At 38.8% G+C, this 19,661-nt stretch overlaps 1 protein-coding gene across 2 annotated transcripts; it reads left to right on the plus strand.

The window, feature by feature from the left end:
* The first annotated feature begins 411 nt into the window (after positions 1-411).
* Positions 412-19,645, plus strand: EIF3M (eukaryotic translation initiation factor 3 subunit M). Of its 2 annotated transcripts, XM_003910070.2 has the most exons (11): positions 412-568; positions 3,627-3,759; positions 5,210-5,348; positions 5,944-6,067; positions 6,465-6,559; positions 10,717-10,800; positions 11,756-11,855; positions 12,812-12,893; positions 17,884-18,027; positions 18,919-18,979; positions 19,447-19,645. In XM_003910070.2, the coding sequence occupies exons 1-11, from the start codon at positions 527-529 to the stop codon at positions 19,565-19,567; spliced, it is 1,125 nt and encodes a 374-aa protein (XP_003910119.1). In that variant the 5' UTR covers positions 412-526; the 3' UTR covers positions 19,568-19,645. The 2 variants fall into 2 exon arrangements, with proteins under 2 accessions (XP_003910119.1, XP_021781626.1); XM_021925934.2 differs by lacking the exons at positions 5,944-6,067; positions 6,465-6,559 and having other exon boundaries at positions 436-568.
* The last annotated feature ends 16 nt before the right edge of the window (positions 19,646-19,661 follow it).

Below are 19,661 nucleotides of genomic sequence, written 5' to 3' on the forward strand. Positions count from 1 at the left end.
TAAGGACACACAGTTTGGGTAAATACTTAGTAGTATAATAGCTGGGTCATATGCTGGGTGGATGCTGAACTTTTTGAGAAACCGCCGCTCCTCTGCAAAGTGACTGCACCATTTTATGTTCCCAACGGCAGTACAGGAGAGTTCCAGGTCCACACAAACCCATCCATACTTGATAAGACCCAATAAGCTTAACATTTCAAGGGAAGGTGGACTTGGGGAGGCGCCAGCGGGAGGCAACATCAAAGCAGATAGCTACACCGGCCTGGAACCTGGAGGCCGCGAGAAGCGTCGCTGGGTGGAGACCCAGTAAGTCCCACCTACTAGGCCAGCCCGAGCGCGTACGCCACGCCCTGCTGCGCTCCGCGGCGAGAGCGCGCGGTAGGATTGGCTCTCAAGGCCCCGCCCCAACAGGTCCCAGCACAGGGTGACCCGGAAGCAGTTGCGCGGCAGCGTAGCGCGGTCCAGTTCCCTTTTCCGGTCGGCGTGGTCTTGCGAGTGGAGTGTCAGCAGTGCCCGGGTCTTCGCCATGAGCGTCCCGGCCTTCATCGACATCAGTGAGGAAGATCAGGTGTGCCTTGGACTGCGGGTGCAGCCACAGTGGGGTGGGGGATGTCTCAGTAGCGCGAGGGACCGCTGCTGAGCCTGGGCCGGGGCGGCCGGGGCTGACACCCGCAGCTGTTCTACACGCCAGAATGGGGAGGCCGCGTGGCTGGGGCGCGCGTTCCTGGCCTCGATTCGCACCAGCTCGCCGGCCGGCTGTCCCAACGCGGGTCCCGACGCTCCACCGCCAGCTTCCTGGTCCGCGTCGGGACTCACTTCTGACGACATAGTACTTTTAGACTGATTAGGAATGATGTCGGCTTCCTTTCCTCACATGCAGCCACGTCCGGAGTAGGAGGTGGTGAATCTGTAGTCAGCATAAGTAGGGTAGGGAAAAGTAATTTTGTGCTAAAGATCAAAATGCCGGGCCGGGCGCGGTGGCTCACGCCTGTAATCCCAACACTGGGAGGCCAAGGCGGGTGGATCACGAGGTCAGGAGATCGAGACCACGTGGCTAACACGGTGAAACCCCGTCTCTACTAAAAATACAAAAAAATTACGTAGGCGTGGTGGCACGCGCCTGTAGTCCCAGCTACTGGGGAGGCTGAGGCAAGAGAATCGCTTGAACTCGGGAGGCGGAGTTTGCAGTGAGCCAAGATCACGCCGCTGCACTCCAGCCTGGGCGACAGAGCGAGAGTCCCTCTCAAAAAAAAAAAAATAATAATAATAAAATAAGATTAGAATCCCCGTATTACTGTGCGATCACAGGCGAAGATGACTCGTATTTTATATTTGCTTTCTATTCCTACTTGTACAAGGGTGAGAGTTGTTCTGTACCCCGGAAGTATGGTATCAGTTCAGCTCTTAAATTCTGTGAGGCATACACCTGATGGACCATACTGATATTTTTAAATTTCCCGTTTGGCGTTTGCTCTTTGGTACAGGGCTGATGATTCTCATTTTCCCCATAACAAAAGTTTAACCTTAATTAGGAGTTAAACATGACATGGTATTCTTTTAAGTTAATTTTGTATTAACTGAAAACTCTTCTGTGAAGTCCAAGTTTGTCATTTTATTTCTGTTACTCTACTAACATGGAAGTAACTTCCAAATTATTGAATATCATATAAACTTCGCATGTCTAAGACAACTTACAGAATTGCGGGAGGGAGTAATTACTCCTCCCCCCATGGTAGGAATGCAGTTCCGATGCTCAGAAGGGCAAAGTAAGAAGGGAAAATGCAAAAGGCAGAGAAAAGGTCAAGGATGGGGAGGGGGTTAAACACAATTAGGAAGATATGAAAGACAAAAAAAAATACCTGATTAGAAATGGAAGCATGTTACCAACAGTTGGCTGTTAGGTTAACTGAGAAAGTGTTTGGATTTTTTTTTTTTTTTTTAACGTACGAAGGGATTTGTGAATGGAGAAAGTTCTTGCCATTGATCATATCTTAAAGTGTCTTCTCAGGCTATGCTCTGTTCTTGTAACATCAGTTGCATTGTAGCCAGTCCTTTCAGGGAAATATGAAATTGCTCAGGATTAGTTTAACTTTGGTCAAATTCTAAGCTTGGTTAGACTTAAATGGAATTCTTAATCTTTTTTTGTTTTCCTTTGCTTATGCTGCTCCATAACCACTTGTGGCAGTGAGGATGACAGAAAAACAGCAAACGTGGTTGAATAACTCTTAGAAAAAGTTTGCTTTGTGTCTGTTTCCTCCATAGAGAAGCATGAAGCATAATTTCTGGTGGTATTTTTGTTTTCTCTGACATGGTGACAGTTTGTTTTCTTTTTTAAATCTTGCTTATAATACCAACTCCTATATGAAGTTACTGTGTGCTTGTTACCTGAAAGGATAGTACCGTCAAATCTGCAGGTTTAATACTTTCCTGAGGCAACTAAACATACTTGGGGGTTTAAAAATCTTGATGGTTTTGATTTTTTTTTTTTTTTTTTTGGCTTGGTCTAGAAAATGTAATGCCAGTGCATTTACTAATGGTATCCTTTCATCTTCCTGTTGCACATTCTCATTTAATTATCTTTAAAACCAGGCTGGGCACGGTGGCTTAGCACTTGGGAGACCAGTGGATCACCTGAGGTCAGGTGTTCAAGACCAGCCTGACCAACATGATGAAACCCTGCCTCTACTAAAAATACAAAATTAGCTGGGCATGGTGGCACATGCCTGTAATCCCAGCTGCTTGGGAGGCTGAGGCTGGAGAATTGCTTGAACCCCGGAGGCAGAGGTTGCAGTGAGCCAAGATTGCGCCACTCCACTCACACCATTGCACTCCAGCCTGGGCAATAAGAGCAAAACTCCATCTCAAAAAAAAAAAGTCTTCATTTGTTTGGCTGCTATAGGTAGAGTCCCAGAAGAAAAATGGAATAGATGTATATAATTTGGTAGTAGGGTAGGAAATGTCCAAGCGACTGAATGTGGTACTGTAGTTGTGTTTTTATAGGTCCGAAGATGCATGCTGACTCAGGTATGCATTTCGAAGAGATTAGTTGCATAGTAGATGCAGTTCAATGTAATTTTAAGGCAACATTCACAGGCATTACCCTTTTGTGAACCAAAATGCTTATTATCTCAAATAGATTCTCAACTAATTAACAAATGATTACCCTTTTCCCAAGGTAATGTCTGTAACTTTTCTAGTAACCGTGGTTAATGCGTGTACTTGAGAGCAGTACTATTGTTCATTTCTTTCAAAAAAGTGAAATCTGCCAAGTCAGATTGATTTCTTCTCCCCAACAGCCACACCCCCACCAAACCCTTTGGGTTATATTATCAAAAAGGTTTTTGCTGTGTGCTGGAAGTCCAGCAGGGTGCGGACTACATGAGAGAAAATCTGAAGGTAATCCATGGGGGCTGTAGCATCTCTAAGGAGCCACTGGACCTCGTGGAGGAAAACCTGTGGCTCTTGTGGGATTGCCAAGATGGATGAGGTGAGGGAGGAGTCTTCAACATTATTTGAAATAGTTGTGGAATACAGTATTTGCATTTTAGTTTTTCAGAAAGAGGACAGAATTTGAGATTGTGCTTTGTCATTTATAGTCAGTTTTATAATAGAGCAATCCTCAACAGGCTGCTGAGCTTCGTGCTTATCTGAAATCTAAAGGAGCTGAGATTTCAGAAGAGAACTCAGAAGGTGGACTTCATGTTGATTTAGCTCAAATTATTGAAGCCTGTGATGTGTGTCTGAAGGAGGATGATAAAGGTTTGTTTTTAATTTTTTCTATTATTTCCCAATAAAATCTTTTGAATTTTTCTTGTGAATTATACAGTCGTCCCTCATTATCTGAGGCAAGGAGGATTTGGAACCCTCAGATACAGAAGGCTGACTGTATTTATATGTTTTGAATTTTAGACTTAAGGACTTTTAAATAGATGGGTAGTGGTTGTACATATTTTGGGGGCACAGGTGATATTTTGATACATGTATGCAATGTGTAATGATCAAACCAGGGTAACTGGAATATCACACATCTTTTCTTTATGTTGGAAACATTCAACAGTTCTCTTCTAGCTATTTCAACTATACAATACACTGTTAACCAGGCTCTAAGCACTGTTGTTTTCAATCTTACCTTCACACATGCTTTCAGTTTGTGTAATCTATTATGCCTATAAAGTAAACCTATTTTGAGAAAACCTCTATTTTATACACAGGTATATTTCTTAAGTGTTATTACACTAAATGCTGATAATCTCAGAATAAAATGAAGAAAAAAATGAAGCTCTTTCCTGTTCATAAATTTTAGATTAACATCAAATGGGATACAATTTCAAGTAATCTAATAGCCATTTAATTACTAGGCCAATTTCCTATTTATTGAGATAGAATGGGAAATTTTCAGAATTGTGAGTTCAGAAATCTCTAGTTAAGGTTTAGAGATCAAACTTGGATGCTGATTTCGGCAGCACATATGTGAAAAAATTAGAGATTAAATTTGGGATATGATTAATATCTGTAATACTTAAAAATAACTAATTCAAGCAGAGAGTTGACAGCTTTAATTTCTGATTTCCTACATGTATATACAAAGTTTTCCTTAATTAAGAAAATATCCTAGCCCCAAATCATACCAGTAACTTCCAAATGATTGAATAGCATGACAGTAAAAATTGAAACTTTATATACATGTAAATCAGTCTCTGTTTTACCTAGTTAGAAACCACATCTTAGGCCAGGTGTAGTGGCTCACACCTGTAATCCCAGCACTTTGGGAGGCCAAGACAGGTGGATCACAAGGTCAAGAGTTCAAGACCAGTCTGGCCAATATGGTGAAATCCCGTCTGTACTAAAAATACAAAAATTAGCCGGGTGTGGTGGCGGACGCCTGTAGTCCCAGCTACTCGGGCGGCTGAGATGGGAGAATCGCTGGAACCTGGGAGGCAGAGGTTGCAGTGAGTGGAGATTGTACCACTGCCCTCCAGCCTGGGCGAGAGAGCGAGACTTCATCTGAGAAAAAAAAAAAAAAAAAAGAAACCACATCTTAGGTAACAATTTCCTTCCTCTTTAATAAAATATACAAGTTGCTTTCTGAATGCAAAAGTGTCTTATATTTGATGGTCTTCATTGTATTAAAACACTGGAAATGCATACTTAACTAGACGCATTGAGTATTGTAGTATCACTGTTGATTTTGTTATCCATACTTGTGTAGATGTTGAAAGTGTGATGAACAGTGTGGTATCCCTACTCTTGATCCTGGAACCAGACAAGCAAGAAGCTTTGATTGAAAGCCTATGTGAAAAGCTGGTCAAATTTCGCGAAGGTGAACGCCCATCTCTGAGACTGCAGTTGTAAGTTGAAATCTGAAAGAAACTCGGTTTTTCAAGGGGCTGTTTTCATGTTACTAACTTTTTTGCTGCTGTTGTTGAGACAGAGCATCGCTCTTTCGCCCAGGCTGGAGTGCAGTGGCATGATCTCGGCTCACTGCAACCTCCGCCTCCTGGGTTCACGCCATTCTCTTCCCTCAGCCTCCCGAGTAGCTGGGACCACAGGTGCCTGCCACCATGCCCGGCTCAATTTTTTTTCTTTTTTTTGATATTTTTAGTAGAGATGGGGTTTCACTGTGTTAGCCAGAATGGTCTCAATCTCCTGACCTCGTGATCCGCCTGCCTCGGCCTCCCAAAGTGCTGGGATTACAGGTGTGAGCCACCACACCCGGCTCATGTTACTAACTTTTAATGGTTCAGAGCAGGAATTCTGGAACTTGACTCTCAGCTGTGGCTCTTATTAGTTGTGACCTTGGGCAAGTGGCTTGACCTTTCTGTGCCCTAGTTTCTTTCTTTGTAATATGAAGTTGTTAACGGTATCTGCCACAGGTTTGTGGTGAGAGCTAACCTCAACTTAAAACTGGTTGCTGATTTCAAACATTGTTTGTTTGTTAACCAGGTTAAGCAACCTTTTCCATGGGATGGACAAGAATACTCCTGTAAGATATACAGTGTATTGCAGCCTTATTAAAGTGGCAGCATCTTGTGGGGCCATCCAGTACATTCCCACTGAGCTGGATCAAGTGAGTTACCGTGTGGAATAGTTGTTCTGGTTATAAGAGATGTACTTTTTTTTTGAGACAGAGTTTCACTGTTGTTGCTCAGGCTGGAGTGCAATGGCACAATCTCAGCTCACCACAACCTCCGCCTCCAGGGTTCAAGCACCTCTCCTGCCTCTGCCTCCTGAGTAGCTGGGATTACAAGCATGCGCCACCATGCCCAGCTAATTTTGTGTTTTTGGTAGAGACGTGGTTTCTCTGTGTTGGTCAGGCTGGTCTCGAGCTCCCGACCTCAGGTGATCCACCCACCTTGGCCTTCCAAAGTGCTGGGATTATAGGCGTGAGCCACCATGCCCGGCCAGAAATGTACTTTTATAATAAATATGTTACTCAGTTTTCTCCTTTTGTCAATCTCTTGTAGGTTAGAAAATGGATTTCTGACTGGAATCTCACCACTGAAAAAAAGCACACCCTTTTAAGACTACTTTATGAGGCCCTTGTGGATTGTAAGAAGAGGTATTCAAAAGTAATGAACTAACTTATAACTTAACAGGCAGTATAAGTAGGTGGGGATGTTTTTTAAAGAGAAGTAGGGCCAGTAATTTTGCTTTACTCTGTTCTCCAGAGTTGCTCTAAATCTATTTCTATAAATTTGACCTACTAAGTTAAAGATAACTATAAAGATTAGAAGTAGTTTTCACTCATCTTTGAACTTTTTAAAAAGTGAAATTTGGCTTTTTTTCCTAAAAAAAGAAGGGATGGGGGGCCTTTCCAACATGGGCTTCAACCTACTCCTGTAGCATGAGCTTGGTGAATGTGGTGAAGCATCCCATCATTTTTGGATGGTGCAGTGGCAGACTACAAAAAACTTTGTGTTAATGTAAAATATTCCCTCTCTCCACCCATGTCCTTCCTCTTGCTTATCACACCCTAGACATAGCGAGCCTATGTCAGGTATAAAAGCACCATGCTTTTTGCCAGTCTGGACCAGGAGGTGGCCCTGGTTCTTGTATAGCCCGTGTACTAAGAATGGTTTTTACATTTTTAAATGATTGAGAAAGAAAATCAAAGAAAGGGTTGTATTTCATGATATATGGACATTATATGAAATTCAGATTTCAGGGTCCATAACATTGGTATTACATCCATGCATATTCATTTACATATTGTCTGTGCCTGCTTTTGCCAAGAGTTTAGTTACGACAGATACCATATAGCTTGCAAAGCTTAAAATATTTACTCTCTGGCCCTTTACAGAAAGTTTGCCTACCCCTTGTCTAAGTAGTCTTATTACAGTCAGCTTCATTTCTCTGTCAGAAACACCCCTCTCGTATTTTGGTTAGTGCCTCCCTTTTACAGCACCCTCTGCTTGTATCCTAGCATTTAACACCCTTGGTTGAAAGTAAAGTTGTAGGCTAAGTGAAGGCAAGGAACCTCTGCTAACCATTGCATTCCCAAGAAGATAGCACTTATTGGGCACTGAGTGGATAAATGCTATCCACAGTAGGGCACTGGAAGGGGATACTTGCTTAAACATGAAATTTCTGACATTCTGCCGATCTAAATGTTGAGAGTTGGTTTTCTTCTTTAGAACACATAAAATACATATTTTAACTAGTAAAATTTTGAGAGTTTGCCTAGCAGTTAAGTAAAAATGCTTCACGTTTATAGGTGCCCCCTTCATGACTTTATTTATATTGGTGGTTGATGCACATGGTGTCTGTTGTGCATTTTAAAGGGTGATACTGGTAAGTAAGCCCTTACATGTCAGACACCATGATGTGTGCTTCAAATGGATTAAAAAGATTTCTTTAGCTGAGAAGATTGAAGTACACTGTGGTTGCTAAAACTGGAAAATGACTTGTACCTGTCCTTACAGTGTGGTACAAGATAATGAGTAAGATGTGATTTTTAAAAGTTTTTCTTTGCATTTTTATAGTTAAATCATTATACATTTTAATTTTTATTGAAAAGTTAAAAATTCCTTAGTTTTTTATTCCTGGTACCACTATGCTACCATAATTTACAGGGCAACATACCCAGTGTAATGAAAAGAAAAAGACAAAGCTACAACAGATAAAAGACCTCAGGAATGTACATCTAGTTGACACTACACTGCATTAATGAATAGCTGCACTTTTTGCAAACTTTGGCTATGACAGTCCTGAACAAGGGAAGGCTTTCCTGTTTAAGCTGCAGTAACTTTTCTGACTGTGGATCATCATTCCTCGGTGGCAGATTTGTACAGTTCCTCCAATGCATTTGGATGATTGCCTCAAAGCAACTTGCGGCTTTTCTGACTTCTCCTTGCTTGTGCTCCTGCTAAAAACTGTAGCCCTTTTCTGCTGTTTTTAGAACCTTGTGCTACCATATTTACCACCATAGAGACTGCCCAAGCTTTATCCACGAAAACTGCCCCCTTTCATGCATGGGTCCGTAATTTGATTGTCATTGTCCACTGTAATATCCAAAATCATTATAGTTCTCACCACCACCATAATTACCACTCCCCAAATTTCCTTCTTCATTGTAACTATCATGTCCTCCACTGCTGCCACCATATCTACCACCACCATACCCTCCCCCACTATCAAAACCAGGACAACTGCTGTAGTTGCCACAAGCACCTTCAAATCCATTATATCCAGCAACCCCTCCTCCATAACTACTTCTGCTGCCGCCACCCCAGCACCATAGCCTCCTCTTCCACCAGAGTTTCTACCCATGGCCAAAACTGCCATCTCCAGAGTTTCCTCCACAACCCATAAAGTTGCTAGATCCACTCTACAATGGCATCTGTTGTTTAAAAAGGGCCCTTTTCACTTCACTAACGCCTGGTAATAGAGTGTTATTTCTGAACCACAATTTTACCAACTGTATCATGATCATCAAAAGTTACAAAAGCAAATCCTATCTTTCTTCCATTCTGTCTGTCCTCCATGAACTTCTGTGGTTTCAATCTTGCCATACTTTGCAAAGTAGTCTCTCAAATTATGTTCTTCTCTATCTTCTTTAACATCACCAACAAATGTTGGATGGGCGCTGGCCTTCCCAGAACTCTCTCTACAGCTGTCTTTGGTTCCATTGCATGCCTCAGCTTTGTGTGATCGAGCACACATTGCTGCATCCACCTCTTCAACACAAGAGTAAGTCACAAAACCACAGTCTCTGGAACATTTGTTTGGGGGTCTGATTACCACACAACCTGTGAGTGTGCTCCAATTTCTTAAAATATTCTCTAAAACTACTATCTCTGGTTTCAAAGCTCAGACCACCAGTAAACAAGTTTTTCAGCTGCTCTGGCTCCTGTGGATCATGGCCTCTTCCAGGTTGAGTTCAATATTAATTTTTTATTTTTAGAGGCGGGGTGTGACCATGTTGCCCACGCTGGAGTGCAGTTGGTATTTGGCTGTTCACAGGTGCAATTGTAGTGCAAAAAGCCTTGAATTCCTGGGCTCAAGCAAGCCTCCTGAGTAGCTGGGACTATTGGCACATGCCATCGTGCTTAGGCATTGGTATCACTACATTTAAGATGCGGGTTACTGGCTGGGCGCGGTGGCTCACACCTGTAATCCCAGCACTTGGGGAGGCTGAGGCGAGTGGAACACGAGATCAGGAGATCGAGACCAGGCGTGCTGGTGGGCGCCTGTGGTCCCAGCTACTCGGGAGGCTGAGGCAGGAGAATGGTGTGAACCCGGGGGGTGGAGCTTGCAGTGAGCCGAGATCATGCCAGTGCACTCCAGCCTGGGCGACAGAGCGAGCCTCTGTCTCGAAGAAAAAAAAAAAAAGAAGAATAAGTTGTAGGTTACCACTTAGCCATGCTTATAGTGATATTTCTGAATCTTAGTAAACCTTAGTTTTGAGAGAAGTTTTAGATAGCATTTATCATTTTAAAATAAATGATACAGTTCCTGCTGATTTTGCCCAGGTTGAACTCAGATATGGGGAGTAAGTATTTTTAGAAATTGAAAAAAGGAAAAAAAAACCTCTTCCTCCTCGTTAACAAAGCTTTCTATAAGCTAAAGTTTCCACAGTTTAAAGGAAGTCATGAGGAGTAAAGATAAACATTTTCTAAAAGTCAAGTTTGAATGACTGCATTTATTTTGCCCTGTTTACTGCAGTGAGAACTGATCATCTGTCTAACTGTAAGAATAACTTAATTGGAAGGGTATCTTAAGTAGAGTTATTTAAATATTTGGTCTTGTCTCAACTTCAGCCATACTGTCCTAACAGTTTCTGGGACACAAAACTTTTTTTCCACCTAGGGCCTTTATACTTGGTCTTCCCTCTGCTTGGAAAGTCATCTTACCCCACCTTTCATGAACCCAGCTCTTTTCATGGCCAAGAAGAGGATATTTTACATCATTTTGGTCTCAGCTTACATGTCATCTCTTCTGAGGGAGACTTTGCTTTCTCACTGTGCATAAAGTAGCCTTTCCTTTCTTGTTGCTTTGATTACATCACCATTTATTTCCTTCATAGCACTTATTTTCCTAGTTGTCCATCTTTCCTACTAAAAGGAAAGTTTCATGACTTTTCCCATAGACAGGGATTTTGTCTCTTTTAGTCACCATTACATATGTCATCAGCACACTACCTACCTCTTAAAAATATTTTTAAATGAATGAATAGCAGTAATACTTTCAAGTTCCTAAAGCAGTATTTCTTTTTAGTGATGCTGCTTCAAAAGTCATGGTGGAATTGCTTGGAAGTTACACAGAGGATAATGCTTCCCAGGCTCGCGTTGATGCCCACAGGTACTGTTAAACGTTACTCTAATGAGGGTTTGTCAGCAGTTTAGAGGTGAGCTACAGTATTAAATTGTGTAACTGAAATCGTGTTTGCAACCATGAGTGATCCAGAGCCGTTTGATAGTGTGCATTTGCTGGTGATTCTAATGTGGATACTAAAATTCAAGGTTTGATATTGGAAGAACTGTAGCTTGAATATGAAATAGCTGCATGGTGTTTACTGGGTGGGGGTATTGCTGGTATGGGGATAATGATCCCAACCCAAGAATTAAAACCTAATCTTGGGCCAATTAACCCTAATATTAAAGCTTATAGGTGGAAAGTTGATGGCTTGCCAAGAATTAACCCATTGCTAATGAGAATAAGGGCTTTTAACAGTCTTAGATCTAACTGGTAACAAGAATAGAATCAGTTTTCTAAATCTTTGTAATAAGGATTGTGAAACTTCTTAACATGGTCATTACTTTGTGTGAACCTCTACATGATAGGAGTTGGTGAAAAGGGAAGTTGGTGGTCCTTGACTTTGAGGTCAGACTGCCTCCATTCACATTCTTACTCCATCTCTTAATTAGCACTTCTGAGCTGCTTCATAGTTGATAAAGGGGGCATGGTTAATACTGTCTCCTAGGTTGTTGTGAGGAATAAATGAGATATAAGGCAAGTGAAGCACTTAGTGTCTGGCATATGGTTCTGGCTGCTGCTTGCTATTTGATTACCTTGGTGCTTTCTCTCCAGCTGTGTTTTTTTTCTACAATTAATATATTTCATTTTGTTAAAACAGATGAACCTGATAAATTTATTGGCCTGTCTTAACCCTATCCTGTAACTTTTTTAATGTTGTATATATGTTTTGGACTGTTAGATATTTTACTGAATTAAGTATATTTTATGATCTGCAAAAACTCAGTGAAAAGCTAGGATTTCAAAACCCTGAGCTTACATTTTTTGTTTTCTAATTAAGGTGTATTGTACGAGCATTGAAAGACCCAAATGCATTTCTTTTTGACCACCTTCTTACTTTAAAACCAGTCAAGTTTTTGGAAGGCGAGCTTATTCATGATGTAAGTAGTTTATCCTTTAATGTGAAAAATATTCTCCTTTCCTAAATTTTCCAAAGAAAAGCAGGACTCTTTTTCTTTGCATTAATAAAAGTGACTAATGGCAAGATACGGAAAGATAAAGAACTATTTATTCTTTTTATATCAGGAACAGACATATTTAAGACCAGCTTTTCTCCAACCACTGAGCACAGTCCTATTCTTCCTCCCTTTCTTAATTTCTTTTTTTTTTTTTTTTTTTTTGAGACAGAGTCTCACTCTCACCAGGCTGGAGTGCAGTGGCATGATCTTGGCTTACTGCAACCTCCGCCTCTCTGGTTTAAGCGATTCTCCTGCCTCAACCTCCAGGAGAAGTAGCTGAGATTATAGGCACATGCCACCATACCCAACTAAGTTTTGTATTTTTAGTAGAGACAGGGTTTTGCCATGTTGATCTGGTCTCCAACTCCTGACCTCAAGTGATCTGCCCACTTTGACCTCCCAAAGTATTGGGATTACAGGCGTGAGCCACTGCGCCCGGCCACCTCCCTTTCTTTCATCTTCTCACTTACTCACCATTATAGACTTAGATAATACAAGTTTCTTTTTTATTACATATATATTGTTCCTAGCCCCACTTAGGAAGATAAATCTGATATTTAAAAACACATGAACATTTTTCAAATGCAAGTATAAATATATTTTGGACTGTTGTGCATCTGGACTATGCCATTAGCCACCATCTTTCAGTGTGGATAATTTAGAGCTCAGTGTATTTATTGATTCATTTTAAAAGTGAGCCATATGAAAGCAGATGGTTTGGTAATTTGATGAAACAGAATGATATTTCTGCATTGAACAAAATGTAGGAGTATCTTTAAAATATCTTTACAGTATCTTAAAATATCTTACAATATCTTAAAATATCTTAAATCTTAATTCTGTATTGATGGTATCTTTTTTGTCTCTTATCTGTATAGCTTTTAACCATTTTTGTGAGTGCTAAATTGGCATCATATGTCAAGTTTTATCAGAATAATAAAGACTTCATTGATTCACTTGGTAAGTTTTGGGGTTTATTCTTTGAGGCACAGACAGAGGTGGGAACATGCTACACTAACAGTTATGTACTGTGTCGTCCAGCAAGTATGGTTGTGGCCTTATTTGTAGATAATCCTAAAAGGAGTCGTGTATGATAGAACAGCACAAAAATAGGTAGTTTAAAATATTACTTAGAGTGAATTGAGAATCAGAAACCAAGAAGGTGTAGGAGGTGGCATTTGTGATAGAGAATGAAACTGGGAGTATGAAAACAAGTTGGGACTGGACGCAGTGGCTCACAGGTGTAATCCCAGCACTTTGGAGGCTGAGGCGGGTAGATCACAAGGTCAGGAGGTCGAGACCATCCTGGCTAACTAACATGGTGAAACCCTGTCTCTACTAAAAATACGAAAAAATTAGTCGGGTGTGGTGGCGGGCGCCTGTAGTCCCAGCTACTCGGGAGGCTGAGTAGGAGAATCAGCCTTGGGAGGTTGAACCCGGGAGGCGGGGTCAGAGGTGGAGGTTGCAGTGAGCCAAGATCCTGCCACTGCACTCCAGCCTGGGCAACAGAGCAAGACTGCATCTCAACAACAACAAAAAAAGAAAACAATTTGGCGCCCTGTAATCCCAGCACTTTGGGAGGTTGAGGTGGGTGGATCACTTGAGGTCACGAGTTCAAGACCAGCCTGGCCAACATGGCAAAACCCCATTTCTTCTAAAAATACAAAAATTAGTGGGCATGGTGGCACACACCTGTAGTGCCAGCTACTCAGGAGCTTCAGGCAAGAGAACCACTGGAACTCCGGAGGCAGAGGTTGCAGTGAGTTGAGATCGCATCACTGCACTCCAGCCTGGAAGACAGAGTAAGGCTCCGTCTCCACAAAAAAAAGAGAAAACAACTTGGACCCTTTTTGTCTCATTTAAGAGCTTGCTGAACTTTAGGCCCTTCCAGCTCTTCTGTACCACAATTCTTTGAGGTAAAGTTACAGCAAGAATCGGGTGCTTGGAGAAGATTGAGATAGAAATGGTTCCATTGGTACATTTGTTTTTAAAATTTAGGGATGGGGGAGTGAGCAGAAAAGCAACTGAAAGAATTACCATTACTTTGATCATAATGGTAACTTTCAGCAATGTTTTAAGAGCTGATAAAATTTGATGATTAAAGGTACTTTATTAAGCTAAACATTCTTAAAATAATATTGTTTCTTTGTAGAAGACCTTATTCCTTAGATATATGGTTATTTGTATTTTTGGTTCCTTTTTTTAAGCCATAGCCACAGAATGGTAACAAATAGTTTTTTCCCCCTCTACTGTAGTATTTTATGCTTGGATACCCCTGCCATTAACAAATCACAGAAGTATATATAGTATTGCCAGTTAGATCTGAAAGATGGAATTAGATAATGGAAATGTAATTTTACATGATAGTAAGACTTTTCTAACTGCAGTTTGTTGAAAACAGCATAGTCTTTATTATTTTTTTATCTTTGAATTTTCTTGTCTAGCATATCAGAGTTCAGGAAATGTTTGTCAAATTGAATCAAATCTTATTGAGCAAACCCTATATATGTTCAATATTTTAATTTCCTTCTGGAGCATGTTTTTAACATATTAAAATACAAAGAGAAAACTTAGAAAATCTGCAGTTGAACAGGTTTTAAATGTTGTAAACTACCAGTTTGTTTTACACTGGAGTCAACTGTGAAGCTAAGCTGCTTTGTTTTCCTACTAGGCAATAATCAAAATACATTAGAGATTGATTATATTTTCCATATTAAGACTGAATTTTTTTTTGTTTTTGAGACTAGTCTTCCTGGTTCTTGAGGATACAGATGAATGTATGATCTACGTTGATTATACTTAGTCTTCAATTTGGTAATCATAAATGTTTGTCACCGTAAATTATGTGCCTCCATTGGAATTGGGGAAGATTGACTTATTCTGAACATAATAAGGCATTTGAAATACACCAAGATAAAGTAGATGTGTGTTTGTGTATAAAGCTTTGCCAGGTGCTAGACCCAGAAAACCACATTCTGTCCCAGTTAATTTGTTTTGTGGCATGAAGCTATGTGATGGAATGTTAATGTCAGCAACCTCTTTATTTACGCACCAAGGAAAAAGGAGTAGTAATTAACACTTTGACACTCCCCCATTGATGTGTAATTGACTGTTTCAAAGGAGCACTGGTTCATAAGCTATTGCATGCATTAAAATTGGGTTTTCTATATTGCAGCATTTTAAGACAGGGGTCAGTGACAATGCAGAAATTGCTCAATGATGCACATTTTTTTATTACTGCATTAAGGTTTTGACATATTAGTAATGAATAAATGTTTCCATAAATTAGATTTTTTATAACTTTAAAATTGAAATACGACACAGCACACTGTGACTTCCTCCTTGAAGATAGTATTTTAGTTTTATGAAACAAAGCACACACAGCTTCCTACAAAATCTTTAACTCACACTGCACTGCCTTAGTAGTTTGATTTTTCAGAACAAGAGTCCTAATGGTTTTAACTTTGGTTCTCTGTTTTAAAGTTAGTTTAAACATCTAAACATCAATTTAAAGTGTTTTTAGATGCAAGTTTTCACGTGTAAAATAGATAACGGTTTTATGGAATTCTGCCTAGAAATAATCTTCATTCCTCTGATAAGTTTCTTCATTTATGGTAAGATTGTAACTGTAGAAAAGATGAACAGTAAAATAGATTTAATTTTAGGAGTATTTAAAATAATACAGATTTCAGAAGTTTCTATCATTTTATCATATTGAAAGAATTGTCTGTCTATGCCAGTAGAACTGAGAATGTTAAGGAATTTTTGAAAAAATCTTGAATACTTGTTCATTGATAGGAAAAAATTCGTAACATTGCTTATTGTGCCAACCAGAATTCAAATTCCTTCATTTGTCTTACATTTCTTGAACATCTGTGCACATCAGTATTCTATTAGAAATTTGTTTATCTGCTTTTCAGAAAACATCTTTATATTAATGTGTATATTTTTTAATTGTATAATTAAACATTTATTACAGCTGAAAGCCTAGTGACAACTATCTAGATTCCACAAGTTGCAATCAGTTTGTCAGAACATTTTCTTTTATTAACACTGACAACTTAGGCCAACAGTAGCATTATCTTGTGTCAACTGAATTGCCCTAACATGTTCACATGTAATCCGGTGTTATCCAGTTGTTACCTTTTGCTTCAGAAAGTTAATCAGCATCTAATTTGCATTTGTTAATTAGGGTTAATGTGCACTAATTGATTTCTTGATGCCTGTAGATTTCCATTAAACCCAGTTAGCAATACTTAGTTGTGTACCTCATTCATTTGAGTTATGATGGCCATGTTTTTGTTGAATCTGTGCCAAATAGGAAGCCTGTATCATAATTATAGCTAATTAACAGATGATCATGCCCTATGTTAATGGGCTTCCCTAATCTTCCACTAATATAGGAATGTTATAAACTTAAAATTTATTTATGGAGTGTTTAGAGAGATAACTTTTTAAACAATACAGACTTGAAGCTCTGAATGTATTAGAGGGCACTTGATTGATCATTTGCTGATGTTACATAATTTAAAAGTTCAGTGAAAAGGAACATGTAAATCTAGATTAGTTTTAGAAACTTGGTTTTATAATTAATAAATTAGCATCAAAACAGGTATATATGATATTGTGTTAGAATTCTGCTCTTAGGACTAGGTTATATATTTAGGATTCCTAATTTTTAAAGTTTCCAGCCCTTTATTTTAGAAATGAACCTATTCTAGGCCTATCACTGCTACTTTTTTACGATAAGTCACCATTTAATCTCTTTGCTCCCTAGTTTTGTTTTTAGTGAAAGGATCAGGACTGGGTAGTTCCTTAAGTTTTCTTCTAGGCCTAACACATTGTTATCTGAATAATTATAACAGCATATTTCATTAGAAATTATAATGCAAGCCGGGCGCGGTGGCTCATGCCTATAATCCCAGAACTTTGGGAGGCTGAGGCGGGTGGATCACGAGGTCAGGAGATCAAGACCATCCTGGCTAACACGATGAAACCCCGTCTCTACTAAAAATACAAAAATTAGATGGGCGAGGTGGCGGGTGCCTGTAGTCCCAGCTGCTTGGGAGGCTGAGGCAGGAGAACGGCGTGAACCCAGGAGGTGGAGCTTGCAGTGAGCCGAGATAGCGCCATTGCACTCCAGCCTGGGCAACAGGGCGAGACTCCATCTCAAAAAAAAAAAAAAAAAAAGAAAAGAAATTATAATGCAAAATTTGAATTATTTGTGCAGTTTTCTACTTTTGCCTTATAAAGAACAATTATCACTGTTAATGGTACTCTTTATATCTAGTACTTAACTGTTTTGGCCTATAAATGTTAAATGACACACACACTTCAAGAGTTTTGATTTGTAAGTAGTTTTGAGTTTTAAATAGTGACCTGAAGCAAAATGGAATGTTTTCATAACTGAAAATGTTTGTGAAAATATTTTAAAACTTCACGTTTACCAGTAATAGTAACACAGAAAAAACTAGTAAGTAGATGAGAAATCCTATGTGTTTAAATGAAGAGCTATTAGTGCGAAAAATAAGCTTAGGTAATTTAACTAAATAGAAATTGTTCTTATGAAATGTACTTTGTAGATTTTATCTCCTAAAATGTATAACTATTTAAAAATGTAAAATGTACAAAACTTTTAGGGTCTACAAATAATCATTTTATGGCCCATTCTTAACTTTGAATCTATCACCTATGGTACTATAGAAAAATTATTTTTAATACTCCATGGAGTCAGTTTATAGTTTGCAAATAAATATAAGAAGCTTTGTCAAAATTATTCTGTGTAAGTGCCCACACAATAATTTCTGCAGTTACAAAAGTAAAAATAATGTCCGCAGCTTAACATGAGATGTAATTGGATCAGGACTGGGTAATTCCTTAAGTTTTCTTTAAAAGTGCAGCTCTTTAATTAGTATGAACACTCATCAGGCTTCACTATTCTGTTATGTAGGCCTATTACATGAACAGAATATGGCAAAAATGAGACTACTTACTTTTATGGGAATGGCAGTGGAAAATAAAGAAATTTCTTTTGATACAATGCAGCAAGAACTTCAGATTGGAGCTGATGATGTTGAAGCATTTGTTATTGACGGTAAGACAGAACATTTTCATTTATTTCTAGAATTTCTCATCTACATGGATCATAGTAAGATTTTTATCTGGAAACTGAACCTTACACAACAAAAATTTGTTTGTAGCAGATGTGTGTTTAGTAGATTAGTGGATATATTTGTTGTAGGGTAAAAATTAGTAGAAATATAAACTGCTGTATTCTATCCCTTGAAATCTCATAGAAGAAAGACACTTAGGCAATACACCATTGTGGTTTTAAGACGTGGATTTAAGACCAGGCCCTTCCTTTGTGAAACAGGAATGTAGGGATTCATTTGTGGTTGTAAGGATTAAATGAATTAATACAGGTAAAGCACAGTGCCTGGCACATAGTAAGTTATCTACAAGTGTTAACCATTACCAGTTTTTTTATGATGAGCCTAGAAAGAACTTCTTCCTGAACAGTTGGATTATAAAGCAACTTAACTGCTCAGGAGTTTTATCTGAGTCTTTTAAATTTGAAAGTTGGGATTATGGAATTAAGATTAATAAAAGATACAGAACTATTGACCTTTTTTCCCCTAATGATCTAAGTCTTCTATAAAGAAGTAATAACTTAGTAGGAAATTAGTTTATTTCCCTATATGAGATGGTAGCGGAAGAACACCTAGAATACTTAAAAAAAAAAAAAACAAAAAACTGTATGCAATATTTATTTAATATAGATGATCCCAGCAGCCATATGAGAAATGCATGACCTTCCACTTGCTTGCCTCATACTGTTTTGCTTATTAGATTTAAACAGTCAGTGTGCAGTGTTGGGAAACAGTGTAAAGTTTTATTATGGCTCACTTGGTCACAGTTTTCATACCTTAGCTATTTTTCTTGGAAATTTTCCATATAACATACAATGTAAAACATCTTTTTTCAGCGGTAAGAACTAAAATGGTCTACTGCAAAATTGATCAGACCCAGAGAAAAGTAGTTGTCAGGTAAGATATTTAATGCTTTGCGGCATTTTATAGAACGATTTAGTTTGTTCCAATTATTTCACTTAAATGTTTAGAGAACCAAGGTGGTGTTATCAGTTGACTGTAGTTAAATAGTTGCTATTTATCATAATTTTATTAAAGTTCAGACTGAATGTGATTAGCTTATTTAATGAAAGAGTCCTATTTTCCAGCACATTTCATTTAATGGCTTAGCATTGGCTAGAATACTAATGACTTTTATGTCTGCTTTATATAGTTGTTCAGGAGAATTAGAAGGCTTAGGATCAATACAGTAAAGATTTTTTAAAAATAATTATGTAATTCTTAAATTCTTTTACAATTCTAAATTATGTCTCTTGTGTATATTTAATATTGCTTTTAACTGGATTCAAATCTGTAGTATTATAAAAAAAAATACCAGAGGATAATAGATTGACTAACACTGTGTTTAATTTTTCAATTTTTAGTCATAGCACACATCGGACATTTGGAAAACAGCAGTGGCAACAACTGTATGACACACTTAATGCCTGGAAACAAAATCTGAACAAAGTGAAAAACAGCCTTTTGAGTCTTTCTGATACCTGAGTTTTTATGCTTATAATTTTTGCTCTATGAAAAAAAATCCCAAAATCATAGTAAAACATTATAAACTAAAAAAATTTGCCTAGTCTGGACAGTT

The sequence above is a fragment of the Papio anubis genome, chromosome 12 (genome assembly GCF_008728515.1).
Source record: "Papio anubis isolate 15944 chromosome 12, Panubis1.0, whole genome shotgun sequence".
NCBI lineage: Eukaryota > Metazoa > Chordata > Mammalia > Primates > Cercopithecidae > Papio > Papio anubis.

Bases quoted from the DNA above. Each gene is read 5' to 3' on its own strand.
- EIF3M (XM_003910070.2), top strand. From the start codon at position 527: ATGAGCGTCCCGGCCTTCATCGACATCAGTGAGGAAGATCAG. The intron at 569-3,626 runs GTGTGCCTTGGA...AATCCTCAACAG, and splicing joins ACATCAGTGAGGAAGATCAG to GCTGCTGAGCTTCGTGCTTA. The intron at 5,349-5,943 runs GTAAGTTGAAAT...TTTGTTAACCAG, and splicing joins CCATCTCTGAGACTGCAGTT to GTTAAGCAACCTTTTCCATG.